We start from the raw sequence: 25,461 nt of genomic DNA on the forward strand, positions 1-25,461 counted from the left end.
TTGTGATTTTGATCAAGGTGAGCCTAAATTTGAGTAAAATGAGTTGGCAACTTCTAACATAGTGGGTACCCAGATCTGACTTTTTATGCTATTTCAGTGTAAATGGTAAATAATACAATGTCCTTTACTTTATCTGTCCTGGATGCAAGCCATATTGTCATGGGGGCACAAGTTGGGAGCAAACTGATAGCCTAGCCCATTGTTACACTCTAAGTACTCAAAAATGTTGCCACAACCAGTTGCTTATTGGTGTGCAATAAGTAACAGACATCCTTCTGTTAAATGGAAGGTCTCCTGCTTATTGCACACCATGGGAGTTTACATGCAGGGTTCTCCTGCAGCCTGAATAGCAGGCTGTCCCCCCCAAATCAGGGCATGCATCTGCAAGCCTATGGGGGGTTCCCCATTCTCCCACTTGCAAATATACCTTCCAAGTTAGGGCACAGCAGCCAGGGCCATTCTCCTGTAGGATCAGGCCCCTGAAGCCCTGGGAGTGGCAGGGGCCTGACTGCAGGGCACAGCCCCAATGAATCTGTAGATGCCAGTGAAGCAGATCAGCTATGCCAGGACACATCCTGGCACAACTGATGCCGCTCCAAGGACAAGTGAGATATCATGGCTATACCATAGAGTCAGTTTGTGAGAATTTGGATGAGCAGAGAGAGTAATTCCTGAGCTGTAGGTGAATTTATCAGGCTTTGTGGCTTATACAAAAATAAAACATCACAGATAGCAATTTACGCTTTCCTGAAATTCTGACACGGCTGTTTGCCTCATGGGATGATTCATTTACACTTAAAGAAAAAAAATAGTGAGAAGAGAGACTCTTATGTCAGACCCTTTACATTCTTCACAGCGGATTTCAATAGACCTGTTACTTTCCCTGAATTCTAGCCAGCTGGCTTGAAAAAAATCTTTATGCTTTAAAGAAGAAAAAGTTAAGTAATTAATGCACTTCATTCAAGAGCCCTGCGCATAATCACGCTCTTGTCTCTAACAAGCTCTGTGCTAGTGGACCCTTGTCCTTCACTAAAAGCATTTTCAGCACCTTCACTATGCTATGTCTGTTCATTCAAACACACAGAAAGTCTGGTTCTGTGGCCACGGGATGTAAATAACTGTCATTGATTCAGTAGGAGTTGTCTATATCCTATAGAATGCAGTCCCAAATAACAGCCTTTTAATATGCGATTTGAAAGAAAAAGGTACGGTAGAGTTGCATATTACAGACACACTGAGTCAGAGATACATAAGATAAGCTTCTGTGAATGAGCCTGAGCTTACTTCATCAGATGTAAATGAAGTGAGCTCAGGCTCACAAAAGCTTATGCTATGTAGCTCTGATTTAGTTAGTCTGTAAGGTGCAAATCTACCCTACCTTCTGCCTGACTTCAAACTAACAGGGTTAACTACCTGTCTCTGCTCATTATAAAGACGGGCAGAACATTTAGTTGTTCAAAAAGCAAAGAAATGAATAAGTGACGAGTGGTTACCGTATGTAGAGCAGAAAAATGTTATATTTAAGGGGAAAAAAGATGGAAGAAAGTAAAGAAAGGACCCTGAAGAACTGGGCCATAATCCATACTAGGGCCCTTGGGCACTGCCAGTATTAATAATAAATAGGACTGAAGTGGCAAACGGCACAAAGAAATAATTTTAAAATCAATGCAATGAAATACTTGTTGTTGTTGATATCACTGACATTTGTTGCTAGCTTCAAAGCATTCTGCAGAATTACAAACCACTTTTTGAATTGTGTTGCCTACTTTGCTGTAAATCCAAAAGACTTCAACTGAAGTCATCATAGATACGTTGATGCCAAACTCAGGTAACTCAAAGCTGAACTTACCCTGTTGCATACAATACTGAGGAGGGTGTAATGGCAGAGCTGATAAGGTGTCTCACTGGAGTTCCATAGGTGGGAGTTCAAACCTTGTTTTGGACACATGCAGTTGACCAAGCTATAGATGGCACCTGTTGATTCAGGACTGGGAGGGCACATGCAACTGGGCAGGATGCTAGCTATATCATTCTTGTGTACTTCTGGCTACAGAAACTGGCTTTCTTTAGCCATAGTAGTTCAGGCAAACTTTGACCTTTTCCATATGTATAGGCATCACATGAGTCACCAGTGAAATGTCACCACGTTGGGGAGGCGGGGGGACATGGCATTCATTTTAACAGCGCCAGCAACAATGCAAAACAGTTTAAGGCCAGAATGGGGATGTAATACCTACATTTGTTTTTTGGCTAGGATATACATCTGTTAATGAGGTACAACCATAGAGAATGAAATCTACTTTTTTGAACACGCTAGGAGGAAATCTGACTGTGTCTGCATGAAGAATTCATAGCAAGAACCAAAGATGTAAGGGTATGGAGAGTGAAAAGAGAGAAAGACCACGAGTCTTATGTTAGACATAAAGAAGTATTGAGTAGAAAGAATATTCTGAAAAAGCCAAGAGTGAGAGTGCAGTGTAACATGTAGAAAGTGGGTCCAGTGAAATATGTTGTATTTCAGTCCAGTGAAATATGTTACTTCACAAGGAACCTGACCCCTAGCCATGACTTAAAGTCAAAGGACATTTCACCATTGTTTTTTACAGTGGTGTAACTTGAGTGGGATGATCAGTGGTCTAGCCCAGGGTGCAGATTCAGTGGCCATGCCAGAAAGGTTGTACCCAGGGAGCATAAGCTATTGTTACAGCAGGTCCTGTTAAGGAAGCTTGCATTGGGGTGAAAGCAACCTGTGCCAGTCCCGCAACTCTGGCAGCCCTTGTGCAAGCAGGTAAGCACTAGCTTTCCCCACGTCTTGCTGCCCAGGACACCCAAATATACCTCAAACATTTGTTTTTTTCATTTTGCAAGCCTAGGTCCTTTGTGTCATAGTGTCTTTCATATGTACAGTGTGAATGCTGCAGTTTCACACATACTGGAAATATATTTAGAGCTAGAGTTTCGTCTCAAATAATGGGGTGCAGATTGTCACATATTTTGTCAAATCAGCTGCTCTGACTGAATACACTTCTAATTTCTGATTTCTAACAAAGCAAGCAGCAACGAGGCATGACTCACATCATTTTCTGCAGAAAGCTCTTGGTCTGCCAGTAAATAATGAAAACCCAAAAATCTATAGAAATGTTGGCTGTTTTCTTTAATCAGAAGCTTTATTATCTTTCTAAGCTTAATGGGGTGTAGAAGAGGTCATGGTAGCTAAGCTCCTAATTATGATTGCCTTTACATTTTCAAATCTCAGAGATCTTGTCACTGCTGGTGAGGATTTTAATTATCTTAGAGGCTCCAAGGTGGGTAGATTGCAGCACTGAGAAATAGCCCAAATTCTAATAGTTCAGAAGTCGTCTCCAGGCCTTTGCATCCCCAAACTGTATGCATCACTTTGTGCCCCTGTGCATCAGTGTGTTGTGAGATGAGTTGGTTTGTTTTGATTGTTAGAAGCCATACAAAATATGTAGTACTTGTACATGCCATCCATAAACTCTTTGTTATGGGAGAACACAAGTCTGGCCAGTGTACACCGTGATTGTTTGTTTGTGGGCAAAAAATGCTGAGATTTGTTTTTGCATTTGATTTTCAACTGAATTAAACCTTTTTACAGAATTTTCTTAACACGCTCCCCTTGCAAGAATGCCTGAGATTTTTATCAAAGCTTTTTTTTTTTTTCTTTTACTGGTTCTGGGAAAGACAAATTGAGCACTTGCATCAGCTTTTGTTAACCATATAATAGTGCGGCAGAGAAGAGAATAAAAGAGGAAATCGCCTTACTTTATCTGCCATGGTAATACCCAAAGTGACCGCAGTTTACAATTGTGAGGCATTGGAGTGTCTAAAAGAGCCTCAGCTGTGTGCCTACCTTCATAAATGCTGTTACTTCCATGAGAAACAAAAGAGCAAATGCAGTGCATATCAGTGACTATTTGCTCATGCCAGACATTCACAGAAAGGTAACAATTAGAAAAGCCAACAATAGGAGTAAGGGCCACTGAAGAAAAATGGAGACTGAGTATATATTGAAAAAAATAAAATTCTTTAGAGAACATCCAAGAGTAAAGATGGGGTGTGAAAGGCACTTGTTCCTTTTGTACCATTCCCACCCTGCTTGGGGAAGGCCAGGGGAGAGCTTCCACAGAAGACTAAATGCACAGCAGCATTGCCACCTGCTATTTGAGAGCGTAAGGTATCAGTAGAGTGAATGAGCATAAACACCATGAGAAGCCACTTGAAAACAAAACACACAATAGCAAGGGAGAGATTTTTGTGGAAGTTGCAGTAGACAACCAAAGAAAGCAGAAAAGAAGATGAGGAGAAGGAATGGGAAAAGACACCAGGAAGACCAGGACTAGATGAGGGACAGGCACCCTATTGAGTGGTATAACCACCATGTGTGTACATGTGTATAACCACTCACTGGGTGTCTTTTTCTTTTCAATCTTCAGGAAGAGGCAGCCAGAATTCTCGCCCACCAGCCAGTGTCCGTCGGCACATGTGCAGCTTTGAAAAATCCCACGCTGCAGTGAATGTGTAAGAGAAGCTGCATGACAAACAGTGGTTTTACCCCTTGCTTTCTCTTTCTCATTGGTTTATCATTTCTAATAATGGGAGAAATGTGGTACGTGCCATTAAGGATGGGGAGCTTGCTTATGTGCTCGATTTTGCACAATGCCTTAACCTGATTATCCGTCCATTCTGAAGAGGACACCATTGATCATTTTTTACAGTTTTTATTTTTCATGATCTTCTCTTTTGTTTGTAAATGCCTACAAGTATGCCGATACAGATTTTTGTACTAATTTCACCTTTTTTTCCATTTAGCCAACAATATATTTTTTTTATCTTGTTACAGTTTTGCATGGAGCTGAGATTATCCTGCGTACTTTTTAACAATAATCTCTATAGTGGCTGTCTCATGGCAAGACTTCTGGGTTGTGCACAGCTCTTGCTAACAGCGCTTGTTAGTGAACTGCTGCTGCAAAGCCAGCAGAGGGAACACAAAACACTGGTTTGGTGGGACTCACAAAAATAAGGAAAACAAAAGAAGTTGTGTGTTAGTGGGGTGCAAAATCTGGCCTCTAGTGGCTAATGCAGTTTCTTAAACTCTGATTAAAGCAATGGTGCACATAAAAGGCAGTTAGAATCTGAAATATCCTACCTTTCCTATAAATTGTAGCAGGTTTTGGCTGTTAAGATCAATGGTTTTAAACTTGCTTAGTAACTTTCCAAGCAAATACAAAGCCATTGTAGAAAAGTCTAGCTGTTGTGCACGAAGTCTGTGGTCACTCCAAGCTGTTTCCTTTATAGATTTATACTCTTTCACAGCTGATAAAACCCCAGAGACAAAACTAATCTGGTTGCTGCACAAAGAAAGGCTGCATAGTGACCGGGTAGCAGTCTTGTACCCTTGCACAACTTTTCATTAATATACAAAGCTATTTATGACCAGAGCTGCTAATTATTTCTCACCAGTTACTGGGGTATAGTAGACTGCTGGCATTGTAGCCATCTAGGTTCCTTTGAAGAGTTCATGTTATCAGCCATGTAGCAACAATACTAGTCTTATACAAAGCAGCTTTGCTAATATTCTTAATAGAAAAAACATATGTATGGTGCATTGTATACTGTGGTGAGGCATCACAGTACTTTGGCAGTAGCCGTATTTGCTTCAAAGAAAGACAAATGTTACAACGTCAGTTTAAGGATTAGCACAAATATTTCCCTGTTAATTCCCAATGCAATGACAACATGCCCACTTTTCAGATCTGGAACAAGGCCTGCCAATGCTCAGGAATGCCAGTTGCCAACTGCGTGTCCGAGAGGATCGACTGAGAAACTAGGAGGCAAATAGACAAGAGCACAACAAAAGGTGCTATAAAATGCGGGCAGCAATGAGCTACAAGATTCCCACATGCAAGAAAGGCAGAAACCTCACAACTCTATTATTGCAAAATTTTAATAAACAGTTTTTAAAAAGTAGTCTTCTAAGTGAGGTCATAAGATTGTTCATGTAACGAAAATCCAATTAATAAGTGGTCTTTGAAATGGCTGTTTGGATCCAGGTAGGGGCTAAGAGTTCAGGTGATTTTTCTGAAGGAGTCTCTAGTAGTTTTTACTTCACCAACCTACCAGAAGCTGAAAAAAGCAGCAAATACAGTGTGGATTTGAGGTCCCCCTTCCAAATCGAAAACCAGATTTTGCAATTCACTCACTTTCCAGGTATGTGCAAACAGATCTGTGTTTTCTCCCTTTGATTTTGCTCATACTTACCCTTGGTTATCTTACAGCCAACTCAAAATGCTTAGCAACCTTCATCCCACACCTGGTTTTGCATGTAGCTGCAAATACAGAGGAAAAAAAAATTAAAATAGTCAGAACTGATTTATTTTTACTTGAAAGTTCAAAAAGATCACATTTGAATCTGAATTCTCCAAGGTTGTTACTGGCACTATTGCAACCTTTGGTTATGCCCCTATAGCCCTCATTCCTTATTGTTTCTGTGTTGGTTATTTATACACACACACACAACAATATACCTTATCACTTGGTATTATTTATTTAGCGTGATAGGCAGTATTTTACCAGTGGGATTATTTTTATGGATGTTTCCTGTGGCAACCATATTCCATTGACATTCAAAATAGTCACGGTAGCAGCCATTGCAATGTAAAGCAAGACTGCTGGCTCTAAAAGCTATTTATATTTTGAAAAATTGTATTAGAATATACTGAAGAATCTTCTAGGTTAAAGAGGAAAAAAAAGCTAAGCAGATTACTATTTCTCTACCAGTTCAGGATTGTTACTTACTTTGTCCAAACAAATGTCTGAAGCAATTTTCCCATTCTTGATTTCATCCCATGGCTCTCAGCTATATGTTTCTATAGCTCAGTATTCTCTATCTATTGTGTTAAAGCCACTCAGACCTTTAGAGTCTGGTTGTGTATTGTTTGGCTAAATTATGCATATTTAGCAGTTTAATTTTCCCTTGTATGTCATCTTCTCTTTCCCCTGATAATTCTTGTTACTATTCTATGAACAGCTTCAAGTTTACCAATATCTTTCTGTTAACATGGCACCCAGAACAGATTTGTTTTAGCACCAGAGCCATATTGGGAAGTTTTGTCATTGACTTCCTTTATGTTAAATATTATAGGCCTTCGCCTATAGGACTGGAACTATAAGCTCTGCACATCATAGGCCACGGCTACATGAGACGCTGAGTGCATGGTTGTTACTACACAGATTTACTACCTGCATATACAAGTACTAAATGACTGCTCAGTAGGATTGCCAAATGCCTTTTAGTTAACACTGACTGCATAGTAGCTCGTTACTATTGTGCAGTAGTGTTGCATCACACTTTGTGCCACGCAACGCTACTGCACAGTGCTAATGAGCTAATATGCAATTAGCATCTCATGTAGAGGTGGCCATAGAGTGATGTTTTTGTGTTTTCAGCCCACATATCCATCATTTATTTTTATAGACATATTACCTTGCACATTCATAGTTATGCCCCCCCTGACAGGTCTGTCCCCACTGCCAACGCTGCTGGTGGCTTCTGCAGGTGCCCACCAACCCTGTCTCTGCCACCGATGCTGCTGGTGGCTTCTACAGGTGACCCTCAGACTCAAAAGGCACCAGTCGCCCATGCCAGTGCTAAGTCACTTACATCATTATTTATTTACACATCTCTGGACTCCCTTAAAGCTACATATTACTGTTTTTGAGTTGCATCAACTTACATGTTTCCAAAACAAATCTATTTTTTCTTTTCTGTCCACATTACTGAGCTCTCTAAGGTCCTTCAGTCCTGATAGGTATTCCCTCTATTCATATTACTCATTGGATTTCAGGAATGTGCCACTTAGTCTGTCTTCTAGACTATTAGGCTAGGGACAGAAGTTACATATAAACTGGTATAAGTGATCATAAAGCAGTTCAAATCTGTAACACAACAGAAGTTCAGTGCACATAAACCGCTTTCAAAATGGCCAAAACCAGTTTAAGATAAACTTGGACTGATGAAATATCAGACTTAGCTGATTTAGGTTCAATTGGTATATTGAACTTCTGTCCCAGTCCCCCTCCAGATTCAAGTTAATTCACAGTCCCCCAGCATCCCAGGATGCTTTGCACCTCCCCTGCAAACTCCACTTTGCAGGGTAGGTGGGCTAGCATTGGCCCAAGCTGTCTGCTCCAGCTGAGCAGGGAGGTATACTCCAGCACTCTGCAGCTTCTGGCCTGGGCTACTGCAGGCATATGACTACATTTCCAGAATCAAAAGTGAAAGTCTGTTCACTTGCTTGTTAGTTCTATCTATGCAGCTTAGATTAACCTGCAAAAATTAAATTGATTCAGTCTCAGGCTCTTTGACTGTCTTAATCACACCAGCCCTACTTAGCTTTAAAGAAAATATTAAATATGAGTTAAATCAGCCCTCATTCAGATCCCCTTGATAGCCCAGCTTAGTACAGAGCCACTATGAATGGTCTTTCAGTCAGTTTTCAGTTCATATGACAGTATTTCCTCCTATTCCACTTTTAATTATTTTTTTCATTGAGGCTTTTAGTTTCCCTTTTATTGAAATTTTAGTCTCTGGAGCCAAATATCCAGAGAGTGTAAATTGACATTTTCATTGATGTGCGAGAACCTGTGCTGATTTGCACTACATCAGGACCTGGCATATTGACTATTAAGCTCCCTTGATCTACTGATTTCACAGTCCTGTTAGGGAAAAAAAATCTAAAATTTATCTAGTGAGATTTATCCTTTCAAAACTGATGTTGCTATTGCTTGCATTAATAGAAAAGTAGTAAAAATAATAACATAAATAGATAAAGCATGGACTTATGGTACAGACAAAGGCTAGGGACAGATGTTGAACATAAACTAGTTTCAAAATGGCTGAAATGGGTTTGAGAGAAACCTAGTTGAATACAGTATCAGGCTTAACTGATTGAGCTTAAACCAGTTCATGCAATGTCTGTCCCAGACCCCTTCCTGGTTTAAGGTAAATCATAGTCCCTCAGCATCCCAGCAAGCTCTCGGGGCTGGGCTGGGCTCTCTGCTCCAGCTCAGTAGGGCTGACCCTGCCCCCCTGCAACTGTGACAGTTTCCTGGAGTGGGAACTTCATCCCAGCAGGTGGTGATGCTGCAGGGTGGGGAAAGCTGCTGTGGGCCATGGCAGCAGCATTGGTGGTGCCGGGAAGAGGCTCTGGCCTGCTCCAAGCTCTGGTGCTGCTGTGCATAGCCTGCTGTGGCTCTGCCTGCCCTGCGTTGCGGCCCCTCACCAGGAAGGGCCTCTTGCTCCCCGATATCATGACAGGAGCTGCTGCCCCATCAAGAACCCTGCCCTGTCACTGCTGAAGTAGCCAGGCGGGGGTGTGGCCAGACATCAGATAGCAGGGCCCCTTAGGCAGGGGACAGGGAGCAGGGTTATTCCCCCTCCATTCAGCATCTGGCAAAGGTGCAGAGGGGGCTTGTTCTGCCACTTGTCCCAAGCAAGGAGTGAGCAGCAGCAGCGGCAGTCAGGGCAGGCAAACCTGGCTGTGGTCCCCCAGGGGAAGTGGAGGTAGAGGGGGAAATAACCCCCCCACCCCTACCCCCTCTGCCTCAGGGGCCATGTGGGCCCACCTGCAGCAGTGAGTGGGGAGCACCTGGCAGACTTGGCTTGGGTCCCTGCCGGTGGGACAGGGAGGGGGGAATTAAACCCTTCTCTGACCAGTTCAGCCAAGGCTACTGTCCTGTCTGGCCACACTCCCTCCAGCACAACTTCCCTGCAGCTGAGGTACTTTAGCATGCCTGAGCAACTTCAGGCATGTGGCTGCATGTCCTCAGTCTGGAGGGAATGTCTGTGCAGTTGCAAATCGGTTCAACCTAAGCACATTAGACTAACCTGCAAAGATTGAATCAATTTAGGCTTTGGCTTTTCGAATGTCTGTCCCTAGCAAACAGACAAACTGGTGAGCTACAACACATCAGAAACTTGGAACAGGTTCACTGCTCTGTGGTAAATGTCCCTATGGTAGTACAACCATTTAACTTCAGGCTGAGCCACTTCTGTTTAGTTACATTTTGTATGTAACTGTTTTTAATAAACTAGTCTCAAAGAAGCATTTGAAATAGTCCTTTAATTTACTTAGACTATTAAGTCTCTTGCGAACAAGGGAAGCATTTTATTTTGCCCTAAAAAAATAGGAACAGAAAAAGTTATTTTCAATGACCCAACTTTAGAGAGAGACCAATACAAGGTTAAACTTTATTCTAATTATAAAGCACCATAGAGAAAACTAGCCAGGCAGCAAGAAATTGTTGTGACATCCTTTCATCCCTGAGCTAGAAAGTGCACAGGACTATTACCTCTTGGTAATAATAAATAATATTTATCAGCAAAGCCCTAAGCATAGTATAGTTGGATTGTGATGGGTTGAATCTATCTCATTCTTCGGTGAGTCATGATGAGGTCAAAACCTATCACTAGGTTAAGAGAAGTCTGGCAGGGAAGTGCTTAACAGAAGTGACCTATTAGGTTAGAGCTGATAACTGCAGGCTGTTCATTAGAAGCTGTGAGAGACTAAGGTTTTTGGTAGGTAGGGTGGAATGAGAGTTTTGGAGAGGAGATTAGTGTTCTTTTTATCCCTGTTGATAGCAGCTTGGTCTTGACTGTAAAAGCAAGCCTAATGGAAGAAGTGTTGGGTGTGGCTATACTGTAGGCATAGAAACAGTGGCATAACTTAGCAGGGGAACTGGAGCAGCTGCCATGGGTGCCACATGGGGGTGATGGGGAATGGAAAAAAATGACTACTGCTGGGTCTGCACAGTCATAATCCCTGCAGTGGCGACAACCAGAAGTCACTGCTCTCCCTGTGTGTAGCAGCTGCCCTGGGCACCTGGCTTCATTCTTATGTCTCTGCACAGAAATGATTACAGTGCACTCTAGTATAGAGATGTTCGTGCTGAGTGCAAATGAGCTAGCACAGGTACTGGTAGCAGGCTCACGCCTGGCAATCTAGTGAGTTTCAAGTCAAATGTGGATGTCTCTACATCACACTACACAGCAAACACTTATGTAATTGCAATGTAGACATACCCAAGGCCTCTTCTCTTGGGATAGATTTTAGGGTCAGGCCTGCTTGGCATCATTGGAAATAAAAGAGAAGTAGTCTCCCCTCCAGACCTCTCATTCCAAGTCTGTGATTTCATTGTCAGCAGCCAAGGTATCCAGTCTTTGTGAATAATTAAATGTTATGCTACTTTGGAAAGTGGAAGCTGCTTTCTTGAATGGGATCCATAAGTCAGAGCTATTTGGGCCAAGGAGGGACTTGTAACAGGAGTTGACTTTGGAGTTGGTATTTTTGTTTTGCTTTTGCAGTGATGGTTATGTGAAGGGTGTAGTGATAGCCTTTGTACAAGATCTTTTTGTGGTACTGTCATTGAAGAGCATTTTTCTCTTACAACAGAGTTAGCTCAGTGCTAAATTTGGTCAGATGGCTTGCTGACCTCTGACTTTACAACAAAGAGATACTTCTGCTTAATGCCTGAGAAGTAGCTGCGATTCATCTTCTGAAATGATGGTGAGACAGGGAACTGAAAACAGAGCAGGGCTTGGTATCCAGGGTTTTGGTTTGAGTCTTTTATTGAGTCCTGTCTCAGCTTGCATAAAAAGGGGAAGTGGGCAGATCAGAATAGGATGCAATTTAACAAAGATAAGTGAAAAGTGCTGTACCTGGGGAGAAAGAATCACCAATACACCGGTAGACTGGAAAGTACCATTCTAAGTAGCACAGCAGTGGAAAGGGATCTCAGAGTTATAGTTGATGCAAAAATGAACATGAGTCACCCATGTATCGAAGTAATAAGTAAGGCTAAGCATGCTCTTTCCTGCATTATTAGGTGCACCATGAGCAGGTCTAGGGAGGCGATACTTCCCCTCTGCATCATTGGTCAGGCTGCAGTTGGAGTACTGTGTCCAGTTTTGGGCACTGCACTTCAAGAGGGATGTGGATAACCTGGAAAGGGTTCAGAGGAGGACTGCTCATCTGGTTGAAGGCCTGCACATAAGATTTTATGAAGACAGATTGAGGGACCTGAATCTCTTCAGCCTCTGCAAGAGAAGGCTGATAGGTGATCTCGTGGCTGTTGACAAAATCATCGGGGGGGATCAGCAGGGGTCACAGGGGATACTCTGTTTACCAAGGCGTCCCTCAGGGTTACTAAAAACAATGGCCATAACCTGAAGCAGAGTAGATTTAGATTGGACATGAGGAAGAAATTCTTTATGGTAAGGGTTGTCAAAATATGGAATGGGTTTCCAAGGGAGGTGGTGCTTTCCCCTGCCTTGGTGGTGTTCAAAAGGAGATGAGACAAGCACCTGACTGGGGTTACTTGACCCCAATGCTCTTTCCTGCCCAGAGCAGGGGGTCAGACTCGATGATCTAATAGGTCCCTCCCAACCCTAGAAACCTATGAAATCTATGAAAAATTAATTCAAAATTTAGTTCATAGAAGAGGCCCATTAGCTTATCTCATTTGACTTCCTGACTATTACAGACTATTAAATTTCACCCAGTTAGACTTGTATTGATCCCAAGTTAAAGAATATTTGGCTAATGTATATCTTTCAAAAAATACCCAGTCTTACTTTAATGACAATGAACACTGGAAAATCCACCATTTCCCTTGGTAGCTTGTTCCAGTGGTTAATGACGATCGATTAATAAAAAAAAACTTGTGTCCTTATTTCTTAGAGTAAATTTAACTGGCTTCATATTCCAACCCCTGGTTCTTCTTATGTCTTTCTCTGCTACATCAAAGAGTCCTCCAACAAGTTATGGAATTTTCTGTACATCAGTAATGGATCAATCGTATCTAACAGTACCAGACCTAGAGCAAATATATCCATATGTGTCATACCAGAATCCTTGCTCCTTTTGCAAGTGTTTGGAGAGGTAAACAGGTACTCAGTGGATGCATCTACACATGTACTTTAATGCACAGTAGCCTATTCTACTGTGCATTAAAGCAACATGTCAAAAACAGTGCTAATACGCTAATGCACAATTAGTCTACAGCACATTAAGCATCATTAAAAAGGTGTTTGCTTTTGCTACAGCACATTAGGGCAGCCTAATGTGCATTTATGTAGTACCTCATATTAGAGTAGCAGTAGCAAAAATGCATTAATGAACGTGTAGATGCACCCACTGTGTGGTTTCGTGTATTTTGTGAAGACAGCAGGTGAATTCCAAATGATACAGAAAATACCTTGCTATCAGCCTCTTCCTTTTAAAGTGAGCGGGCTTATTCTCAAGTGCATTAACTGATAGCAGCTATAATGGTCACACAGGTAAGTAGGCAGTTACCCAGGTAACAAACCATTTATCTATATAGCTTCCTATCTGGTTTCCCATCATCATGGCATCCAGGCATCTCAAAACCATTCAAAAATTTATCCTTACAATACATATAATTTAGAGAATTATTATGTATGTAACAACCAAGGCAAAGGAGAGATCCAATAAAGGCACCTAAAAGTTAGAATCCACAGTACCTGGAGCAGCACTACATTTTGCAAAGGACCCAGTTTATCAATGTGTGTCAGATGTGCTCTGAGAGTGTTGCCTGGATTGGGCCCCTCAGGCATCTCGGCAGATAAACACCTTGATCCTGGATATGGATCCTCTAACTCTGTTTCTGATTCATAGGCCTTGCCATCATCAAACTTTTATAAAGGGTGGAACTCAACGGGAGAACACATTCCTGAAAGAGTTGGTGGTAATTTTGCACTTAATGAGAGCCAAATAATAAGTACATTTGATTATTTTTCTTTTCATCAGCCATACATGCAGCAGTACAGCTGTGGCAGAGCACCTTTGGGTGCCTGCCACTTTAAAGGCAGAGACAGGCAGCTACCAGGTGCCTGATGAGGGCAGCCATTTTGAACAAGGCATATAAAGGCTGCAGTTTGTTGCAGCCAGGAGAGGCAGAAACATTTCCTAGCTGAGCTGCAGCAGGAACAACCTTGGCAGTAAGGGCAGGAGCTTATGGGGATGGTTTGGAGGCTCCTGGGCATGACCTAAAACTGCACCCTGCTGGGGAAGAGTAGCCTGGTGGGGCTCCTGGTGGCACAGAAGTCCCCAGGAAATGCCAGGCCAATTATCTCCACGGTGAAAGGCAAGGAGGGGTGCCTTAACCCCAGCCCCCATCTTTGGGTGGGTTTTGGAGGCAGCTGGGGAAGTAGTTGGAGGCCAGGTATGTCAACGTGTAGGTGCCTGAGCCCAGCAGGGACATGAGATCCCAGAGACCCCAGAGCGGGTAGTATGGAGAGCAGTGGGAGGCCCTGCACTGAGTAGGGCTGAAGTGCAAGTAGGCCTGAAGGGCTGTGCATGTGAATGGGCTGAGTAGGGCTGAAGTCAGAGTAGGCCTGAAGGACAGCCCAATAGGTGCACTGAGTAGGGTCAAATGGGAGTAAACTTGAAGGACAGCACAAGGGCCAGCCCCATGAGAAGTTGTGCCCGGTGAGAGGCTGGGACAGAATTAGCCCAGGGTTTGGCATAAAGCCGACCCATGTAGAGTAGGGGAACTCATGGGAACCAAAGGTTCTGCATGTCAAGGCCAGTATGAGAGCAGTGAAGCCTGATGGCCCAAGAGGAGCCTCTCAAGGATGAGCAGGGCAGTGGAGTGTGGCCTGGTATCGGGGAGTATGCCAGAGGCCCCGGTGAGAGAGGGCAGAGTGGAAGAGGCCTCCTGTGAGAGAGGAGGTGCAAATGTGTGTGTGTGGAGCCCAACTTTGGATATAGTTTGCTCCAGTCTCAGACTGGGAGTAATATTAATCTGGATGCCATCTGAGAGGCATGGGTTGTAGTATAGGGGAGGTCAGAGCCTCACATAACACCCCAGGGCAGTAATGGGCAGTCTCCTGCATGTACCATCCGTATATGGAAACAACAGAGTCATGGCAGGCAGGATTGGGTGGATTGCCCATAGAGACAGGTGGGTGGGCCAACATGAGACCCAAGAGTTGCCACTTGTCACAACAGCTTACAGCAGTGGTTCTTAACTGGCTGATTCCATGCAGAGGAAATCAAACCTCATGTTTCTGCTCTTCTAGTTGTAGGGAAGGACAGCAGCCATTATTTCTTTTGTTTGTTTATAGAATGTGACTTTTCAGCAGGCTGCTCCTTTAAATGATCTAAGGTGCTAGAGCCACAGAAGTCCAAGTGGGCAGCAGTGAGCCAGCCAAGACCCCAGCCTATTCCCTATCCACTCATGCCCTGGGCCTTCCTGGGCACATGAACCACTGTGGGCCGAGCTGGCAACAGCACTGCCCCTTTAAGGGTGGGAAGGGAATAAAAATACATATCGCTCAGGGAGCACAGCATGAATCCAATGGTCTCACTGTGTCAGGGAACACAAAGTCAGAAGCAGCAGTATAAATTTAGACTGGCCACAAGTGCAAAGCAATTATCACAACAATGAACTGGTTAATCACACAATAAGTTTAGACTAGCCACAAGTGAAAAGTAATTATCACACCATAAAAATGATTCTGGTATAAAAAGAGCCAAGTAACTACAAAGTTAGTGCTTGAAAATTTGTAACGACTCTGGAGCTGGTTTGTAGCAAGTTTTAATTTGAATGTGTAGCAGGGCCCATATGAGGATCATGTGCACTTTGTAGGCAGGTCCCACAGTTAAGCCACCACAATGATCACAAAGATAGGTTTAAAAGGTAAGTATGCTTGTTCCTTTAAGCCCTGTCTGCAGTGCTGTCATCTCTGATAAGGGCTGTTCCTGCCATCACCGTGACTGCTGCTCTACCAGCTGAGGGAGGGAGACCTGGACTGTGCCACAGATTGTCTTGCTGATCTGTACTGTGTACTTGCCTGGTCCCACACAGGTAGCACAGGAAGCCCTGATTTGGAAGAAAGGCTGGGAAGAAGCAAAGCTGCCCAGGCTCTGTCTGTGTGGTTCATTGTGAAAGAAGTTTTTTATGTAATCATGTTTTTAAAAATATTTTTACACAGTTAGTTTTATTTATTTGACAGAGAGAAATTGAAATCTAAACTAGTAGGGAAAAAAATAGTAATGCATTTCTTTTGTCTTCCTCTATCACTGTGGTTCTCCACTGGGGTGCTGCTAAATTCAGAACAGTTTTGGTGAGGTGCCTTGAGTCTTTAAACGTTGAGAACCACTGGTTTAGAGACTAGAGTCAATCAAGGGAAGTCAGTTTCATCAGAGTCAGCTGATAAGCTTCACAACAGCAGCCTGGAATTTCTGGGAGAAACCTAAATTTAACATGAGGCTATGCTATGTGCTGCTAAGTCAGGGGCAGGCAGATATTTTGGGTGGAGGGCTGCTTACTGAATTTTGGTAAGCCATCGAGGGCTGCGTGACAGGCAGCCAGGGGCAGATAAAAAGTTTAGAAAATTAATATTTAGGGGCCCGTGGGCCAGATAGAATGGCCTGGCAGGCTGCATTCAGCCCACAGGCTGCATTTTGCCCACCCCTGTGCTAAGTGAATTGATTTGTGCTTGGCCAGCTTCATCAAGAAGGGTTCTCTTTGCTGGCCTGCTTTAGAGATAAAAGCAGTGCCCCCGCTGCTTTTCTTTCTTTCTAGCACAAGGTGGGGAGGAGAGACCCACTGCTCCCTTTCTGATTCCCTGGGGCTAAAGAAAAGTAGTCCTTCCTGGCTGCAGAGTTTTTAGTGGGGGCCACTTTACTTTCTTTTGAACTCTGTCATTAGGTGAGTCTTGTACATCACAGAGACTGTGGTCCTAACACTATAGTCCTTACACTATAATGGACTGAAACATCACACTGCATCTTTCTGACAGAGGCTACCCGTGCTCTATCATTAGGGCACTGTTTCCCAGAGACTAAAATGTTTATCACAATTCTGGACAGTCTGTGCTTGGTTAAAAAGCAGAAAAAAATTAAATTCAGGTTTAAGGCAAATTTGAGTCTCATGTAGTCTGACTAGAGAAGTGCTTAGGGAATTGGCAGAAGTCATTGCGGGATCCCTGGCACAGCTTTATGAGCACTTGTGGTGCTCTGGTGAGGTGCCTGATGACTGGAAAAGGGCCAATGTGGTCCCCATTTTCAAAAAAGGGAGAAAAGAGGACCCAGGAAACTATAGGCCTGTTAGTCTTACCTCGGTCCTGGGGAAGCTCTTTAAGAAAATTATCCAGAAGCACATCTGCAAGGGGCCAGCAGGGGAATTTATGCTTAGGAGCAATCAACATGGGTTCATTAGAGGCAGGTCCTGTCAGACCAACCTGGTGCCCTTCTATGACCAAGTCACAAAAGCCTTGGACGCAGGTGTCGCGGTGGACATAGTCTTCCTGGACTTTAGGAAGGCCTTTGACATTGTCTCTAACCCCATCCTCATTAAAAAATTAGGCATCTGTGGTGTTGACGTCTGCACAGTCAGATGGATCACAAATTGGTTGGAGGGCCGCACGCAGAGAGTACTGGTGGATGGGTCATTTTCGACCTGAAGAGATGTGGGCAGTGGGGTTCCCCAGGGCTCAGTCCTCGGACCTGTGCTGTTCAATATCTTAATCGGCAATTTGGATGAGGGGGTGAAAAGCACCTTGTTCAAGTTCGCAGATGACACTAAGATGTGGGGAGAAGTGAGCACGCTAGAAGAGAGGGACATGCTACAACTAGATCTCGACAGGTTACCGAGGTGGGCAGATGAGAATAGGATGGGTTTCAATATGGACAAGTGCAAGGTGTTGCACCTGGGGAGGAAGAACCAGCAGTATATCTACAGGCTGGGGAACTCCCTTCTCATCAGCTCAGAGGCAGAGAAGGATCTTGGAATCGCTATTGATTCCAAGATGAACATGGGCCACCAATGTGCGGACGCGGTCAGGAAGGCTAGGCGCACTTTATCATGCAGCCATAGATGCATCACGAGCAGGTCCAAGCAGGTGATTCTCCCCCTCTCTGCAACTTTGGTCAGGCCACAGTTGGACTACCGCATCCAGTTCTGGGCGCTGCACTTCAGGAGGGATGTGGCCAGCATTGAGAGGGTGCAGAGGAGGGCCACTCACATGATCGGGGGCAGCAGTGTAGGCCCTACGAGGAGAGGCTGCGGGACCCGAACCTGTTCAGCCTCCACAAGAGAAGGCTGAGAGGGGATCTGGTGGCCACCTATAAACTTGCCAAGGGGGACCAGCAGGCAATGGGAGAGTCCCTGTTCCCCCGAGCACTATCAGGAGTAACAAGGAACAACAGCCATAAGTTCACTGAGAGTAGGTTCAGGCTAGACATCAGGAGGTGCTACTTCACTGTCAGGGCGGCTAGGATCTGGAACCAACTTCCAAGGGAAGTGGTGCTCGCCCCTACCCTAGTGGTCTTCAAAAGGAGGCTAGACAACCACCTAGCTGGGGTCATTTGGCCCCAGCATCCTTTCCTGCACATGGCAGGGGGTTGGACTAGATGATCCTTAGGTTCCTTCCGACCCTACCAACTATGAAACTATGAGTCTTTCTCTCCTCTTTTCTCAGAGGTGTCATAGTTGATTCACCTCTCACAGCTATACATTTCAGATTATTTTGCCCTCTTCCACAAATAAAGCTCCAGAAGATGGGTAGGACAATCTTGTAGGACATGGCTATGTCAGATGTATTCAGGATAGTACTCTTTCTTGTAAATGAACAACCTAGGTTCCTATTTCTCCTGTACTTATTTATAACTTGAATGGTATAGTTGCTTAATTGCTGCCTCACAGCCCCATCTTGACAATTTGGGTTATTCCAAATGACTTCAGTCAAGGACTTTGGTCTTTGTTTTGAAGTAAGTGACCATTCCTTTTCATGTTATTTGTTCTGGCTGGCTGCATCTTACTTCCTGTTAGCTTCCCATCTGAATTCTAAGCAACAGAGCTCACATAGTAATTTCATGTTGTCATAATATTTCTCTATCAAATATGAATTATTAATAAGCTAACTGAATATTGGCACACTGAAGAAAGTAAAGAGAAGAAAACAATAGCGGGGGAGATTGAAGGAAGTAGGAGAGGGAACATAGATGCAGTTCTTCAAAAGAATAATGTTATTTTTTAAAGTTACTTAACTAACAAAACTGACATGATCATGAGGGTGGAACCATGCCATATTGAAGGCAATGGCAAAACTCTCATTATCTTCTCTAACATGAGGATTTCACCTAGAGCTAATAATTTGAAGTAAGTTTTGTGAGTTAGCAGTTGTAACATAGATGTTGGGGGAATGGGTTGGCTTGATTATAGCATAATTGATGATTTGGGTATTTAAGCAGATTCTGGAAATTTTATAGATAAAAGATGTAACTTTTATTTAGGAGCCCTATTAGAAAAGAGGAGGGAGAGTGTTAGTAGGGAAGGTAAATGAGTGGAATGGGAGAAAAAGGCAGATGAAGATAGAGCTACAGAGGCACTTTGCCTTTAATGTAAAACACAAGATCTCAGGTGCAGAATCAGGTGGAGGCGAAGTTGCTGGTTTGAGGATAGGAAAGATGAGAAGAGATACCAAGGCTGGGGGGGGGCAGACTTAGTGATAAAATCTACTAGGCATGAGAAAAATCAGATCAGCATGATAGACTTTCAGAAAATTCTTCTTACAGTGGTCCTAAGGTATTAAATCACCGTGCAGAATGCAGTGTGCACATACTATAGAGAATCACTTAAAGAAAAGGTGAATGATTTTTTTCTGTGGGAAGAGTTTTGTAAATCCGTGCATATTAAAATGTTACTATTATGGATATGAAACCTTTTGCAAAAATGTTTTACAAACATTTGCAGTTATTTGACTTGCTTATCTTTACAGCAAAATGTGATCAAACAGATCACTTAGATCAAAACTGAGAGAGTCTGCAGAATATTTTAAATCCTTACTCTTATCTTTTCATTGATTGCTATAATTTAACTGTTGGTTTCTTTGGCTGTCGAAAATTTCCTTTTTTCCCTTAGGCAAAATTCTAGCTCCAAGAAGTTCTGTACTGTGGGGAGATAAAAACTTTGTGCTTGGCCCCTTAGTTTATTGTGAGCCACCCATAAAACCCCGGATGCAAGACACCCTCCTCCTGGGGAAGTTTGTTTCTGCAGCTGAACTTCACAGCTGGGATCTACCTTAAATTCTATTTTTTTTCCTCCTAATTTTTGCACCGAAATAGAAAATGTTGTGTCATTTTGTCAATTTCTCCTTTCTGCCCTAAATTGACAGGGTTACATTTTGCCCCCATTTCTTGCAGTTGCTGCAAAGTTGTCATCATTATGCCACTGTAATCCTCACAGGCTTTGACTGTCACGGGGAGAAATCTTCACCAGAGAGGAACAAAACACGTAGCTAGGGCAGTAGCTAGGAGGGGAAACCCTGCCAGCCTGACTCAGAACTGTTGTAACAGCGCTGTGGGAAAGCCACAGGTCGATTCTGGAGGTGGTACTAGCTTTCCATATGGATTGCTTTGAATCGCTAATGGAATCACAGGTTTTGAGGGTTGAACCCCTGCTTTTTCCTACCCCTTGATGTAAGAATGCCTGAGACAGAGGAGATCCATTTGGAGAAATCTTACAGCTTTCTCCTCCCCCTGAGCTTGCTTCCAAGTAGGACTGGGTAATGACTTCGAACTACTCCCACCAGTTTTCCCACCACTCTGAGAATTTGTTGCTTAATGACCACAATTCTGTCCTGCTGTATTAGCTGAGATGTTCTTCCTCTCAGGTGCTAATGCCAGTGCAAACCCAGAGGGACAGAAGAGCACAGGTCGTTGGTTCCCTGTGTGATACCCCTTTATGAGAATAAAGATAGAGACCCCAACCCTGCATTCTTTCTTCAACCAGAGGCCCTGTGGAGCGTATCTTAATGGCATCCTGCCAGCAAGACAACTGGGAGGATTTGGTTCAGGATGATCATATTGCTTCTGTGACAACATAAACCAACCATTTCCAATCCCAGTAGGTCTCCCAGCTTGAAAATCAATAGAGTATCATAGGATGAGGAGTTAAATCCTCTTCATCCTGAACACACAAGGAGTCTGTTGGGTAAATAAACAACTGTGAACATAAACTATCAATTTGTATTTTTACGCTTTTAAGTAGAAAGGAGATGACAGAACAGAGAGTCATAGAAATTGAGCAGTGTTTTGCTTGCTAGGCCCTTGGAGCCCTTCGTGTCTGGGACTTTTGATGTCTGACTAAATGTGCACGTGTTTGTGTTCAGGGGGTGGTTTAAGGGGAGGTAGAGAATATTTAGTTGTTGCTTCTACTGCCTGGCTTAATGCTGAGAGGCGAAGACTGTGGAATTGTTTTTCTCGCAACACTTCAGAAATCTTCCATGTAAACTGCAGTCAGCATTAATTAGAGCTGTGCCTGTGATTCCCTTTGAAAGGCACAGTGAACAAATCCAGATGTAAACCAAAACAGCCACAGCCCCCAAATCTCAGGTGACCTTTGCAACACCCTTTTTCAGCATTTTGTTTTCTATGTTGGCTGTGGGGTTGGTAGCCAGTGGAGAGTAATTGGCTTCATCTAAAAACTGTGGTAATTGCTGCTTTTAAGAGAGATTGTTGTTTCCGTTTGCTGTATTTCCCTGTGCTTCTTTCTGAGATGACATTAAAACGCAGGAGAATTGATTAATGAGGCAAAGCAGCCAAGCACTCTATAGGCTTGTTTGTTATATTGGACATGTGTGCGTAATGTAAATGCAAATAAACCCATCTTTATTTTATTCATAGTTCTAATGGAAAGTCTGTGTCATGGTCTGAACCAGGTGGAAGACAAGTTCCCAAGGGGCAACACATGTGGCACAGACTCTCAGTGCATGTGAAGAGCCAGGAGTCAGGATGCAATCAGACAGCGGTGATCAAGCCCCTCACTAAAAGCTACCATGGCCAAAGCAAAAGCATGACTTTTTCAGACATCAGCAGTAAGACTCTATACAATGTGGTGGAGGAAGAGGAGAATGAGCCGGCACGCTTCAACCAGCCCAGCAGCCCTTCCATGGTGGTGCACAGACGGGTGATGACGACACCCCCACTCCAGGCAATGGCAGAAGAAACCCACCTGTTCTTACCCGAACAGACCCCCAAAAGCCTGCCCCCACAGCAGAAGTCCATTATGGAGCAGCTGCAAGGTGTGGTCAACAAGTTTGCCACTGGCATTCCCGACTTCAACTCTGTTATCCCTGTGCCTAATGCTGGGAATGGAGTGAGGCCCCTCTACCCACCTCCACTGCTGCTGCAGCAGCAGGCACTTCCTCTCCAGATGGCGTCTTTCAGTGAAGAGCCGGTCTCGCCTCCAGCCGAGGAGGCAGAAAGTGAGAAGCTTAAGCTTATTCAGGGATATGTGTATGAGAGGCCAGATAACCCAGAGGATGAGGAGGAAGAGAAAGAGCAGGCAACCAGCAAGCTGACTCTCGAAGACTCGCCGGCACTGACACCCCCATCGCCTTTCCGAGATTCAGTGGCTTCCGGCAGTTCTGTGCCCAGCTCCCCCGTGTCAGAGTCAGTGCTCTGCACCCCTCCAGATGTGACCTATGCTTCGGTCATTTTGAGAGATTACAAGCAAAGCTCATCCACCCTGTAGAATGGGAGGCCCACGTCAAGATGTGAACCAAGACAACTTTGGCTGCTGTCAACTCTAAGTTACTTGGGGGGAAAAAAGCACCAACCTATGTGAGAGAGAGCAGAATGTGATGTCACATATGGTGGGTCAAAAACTGTTTCCTGCACTAAAAAAAAAGATCCATTTGAGGGCTCAAATTCTTTAGCTATTAAAAATAATAATGAAAGTATTGTATTTTGAGAGGGGGATAAAAAATTCTGACAAAGCACAAACCTAATAATCAACTTCTATAGCAAAAAAAGCGAATAATCATAAACACACACAACACACTCTCGGCAATGCTTGACTGAAAAGGACTCTGGAAATGCAACCATAAATAAGTCATCAACACATCTCATGGCTGTAAACTTCATCTGGTGCAGGAGCTGGAAGGGCAGAGGGTGGCAAGGAGAGGTGAAGAGATCTGTGTATAAGAGCTTATGGCTTTGTGACTGGAACAAAGTATGCCAATGCGTGTTTGTGGGTGAGCAGCGCCAATAACCCATGGGCACAATTTTAAAAGAGTTCTATTAGAACAATCAGCTCCTCACATTTAGATTTTTTCTTGTGCTGATTTTGAAAAGGGGCCAAGATAATTGTGATTTTTATTTTTTGTGATGAAGACTCAAAACGTCTGGTGGAAAGAGCCTTTGCTGTAGTACTTGTAATGTGCTGAGGACTTTAAAAATCTGCCCTTTTGTGTAAGATTGCAAGCCATGTGGCTAAACTGTTACACTACATTTACTGTAGCAAACCAATATTTACCAACTAACCTTTCATAATACAATATATTTGCCATGTGATTACATTGTTTGTGTTACTCTGGAAACACATACATGAGAAAAATAATTGTATATTTATAGCAACAATTACTACTTTAAACGAAAGGCAATTCTTTACTGTGGGTCAACAAATTCATTGTAGAAGCAGGAGAGTGAATGTGTGTTTGTGTCCATGTATGTGTGCGCATAGTATGTGTGAAATGTAATATCTAATAACTGCCACTGGAAGACTGTCTTATAAATATACTATGAATATTTTTATGTTCCAATCATGTTTTATATAGCATTGTTACAAATATACGATAGATATTTGAAGGTTTGTATGCTGTGCTAACACATTTTTCATATACAAGCTAAGACCGTTGTTACTCTTATAATAGGGTGCTTTATTTTGCAGATATTTTATGATGTAGACATATGCTATTGATAACCAGTGCTTTGAGAACTTGTTACTTAAGTGTTTGCAACAAGTGTGGTTAACCAAAAAAGAAAAAAGAAAAAAAAGTCTGTTTTAGAAACTTGCACATGCCAGTATTAAATCTATAAAAGCAAGACTGAAAAAATATTTAGACCATTTCTAGTTATTTCAGATAGTTTAAAGAAAATCATGTTCAAACAGGAACTCTAATCAGTGCTTAATGTGTAGACTAATATCCCGGTCTGTTCAGAATTATCTGTTTGTCTTTGTCTCTCTTACATTTCCTTGTCTTTATTTTTGCACTCATTACCACTTTTCCTATTTCATTTCCCATGCCCATTTCTCATGGGCATTTTGATGTGTTTGTTTCTTCTGTCATTCATGTCCTCTTCTCGCCCCTGTATATGAGACTAATAAAACAAACAAACAAAACCAAAAAATCCCAAATTCCTAACTTAGTAGATGTTCTAAATTCAAATCTAAATGTTGTGGCTTGAGCTGATATACATAGTTGTTGTTATGTATGCTGTTCTGCCCTGCTTGCATAGGACAGAATGTCCACTGGTGTAAATTGTCAGTTTTGTTGACCTTCGCTGATGGGATGTCCTTTAATTTTTACACTTTATTTTTTGTAGACATTTTTTGAAGTACTCCTTACAGGACAACATATTTATATAACTGTTTCTTTTTCTGAATTATTTACATTTATATTTGATTTCTTTCCTCTTGTTTCTTTTTAATTAAAACAATCCTGCTGGAAATAATTTATTATTTTCCTAAAAATCAGCTGTTGTTGTTTTGATCTAATTATACAGCCAGTAACACTAGAAGATTTGGCCAATACCCAAAGTGAGAAATAATATTTAATCCCTACTCTTTTTTTTCCCCTTTTGGTGACTTTCTTTTTCTTTTATTCTGGTTTGTTGCCAGTTCTTATCATCATCTTGATGTGAAAAGTATGAATTGACTTTGCCCAAAGAAAGAATTACTTCTTTGTCAAAGGATTAATATCTGTGCTCTAGGATGAATAAAATCTTCCTGAGGGATTTTGTTTGCTTAAGCCTGGTTTTGTTTTTGTTTGTTTAATATAGATAGCTAATTAAAGAAATTATATAAAAAAATAAACCCTGCAAAGTTTTATCTGTTGATGAGTATACGGGCAAGAGGATTATATTTTCTTATATCTGCTGTTAGTGAAGGATGGTTTGTATTGCTTCCAATAGCATACACCATCAGTGGCAGAGGATTAGCACTTTCGAGGTGTGACTTTGAATTCATGAGGTAAATACAAAAAAGGATCTATAGTGAAATGGTAATTTGCCTTGCTTTACCGACCTAGCTGATTTGAACACATTAAGCACTGACTTTATTACTGCTATTTAATCATAATATCATGAGTAGGAGTTTTCTTGAGATTCCATATATTAGCTCTTAGTTTGTAATCAGTAAGACTGGAAACATACACATACATAATGTTATATCTAAAGGGCAAGGACTCACCTTTGTGTATGTGGTTGTACAAGCTATGAAGCTTCCTGTAAAAGTTATTCCTTTTGGCCTGTCAAATGCTTGATTAAAATTGCCTTTTTTGTTGAAATGATCTTGGAAATGCTGTAAAATAAATATTTTCTAATTATTATTTAAAAAAGAGGATTATTACTT

At 42.6% G+C, this 25,461-nt stretch overlaps 1 protein-coding gene across 1 annotated transcript; it reads left to right on the top strand.

The window, feature by feature from the left end:
* Window positions 1-1,815: 1,815 nt before the first annotated feature.
* LOC132249329 (metabotropic glutamate receptor 1-like) lies at window positions 1,816-25,438 on the top strand. Its single transcript, XM_059724159.1, has 3 exons — window positions 1,816-1,828; window positions 4,455-4,539; window positions 21,732-25,438. The coding sequence occupies exons 1-3, from the start codon at window positions 1,816-1,818 to the stop codon at window positions 22,579-22,581; spliced, it is 948 nt and encodes a 315-aa protein (XP_059580142.1). The 3' UTR covers window positions 22,582-25,438.
* The last annotated feature ends 23 nt before the right edge of the window (window positions 25,439-25,461 follow it).

Source organism: Alligator mississippiensis, chromosome 1 (genome assembly GCF_030867095.1).
Source record: "Alligator mississippiensis isolate rAllMis1 chromosome 1, rAllMis1, whole genome shotgun sequence".
Classification (NCBI taxonomy): domain Eukaryota; kingdom Metazoa; phylum Chordata; order Crocodylia; family Alligatoridae; genus Alligator; species Alligator mississippiensis.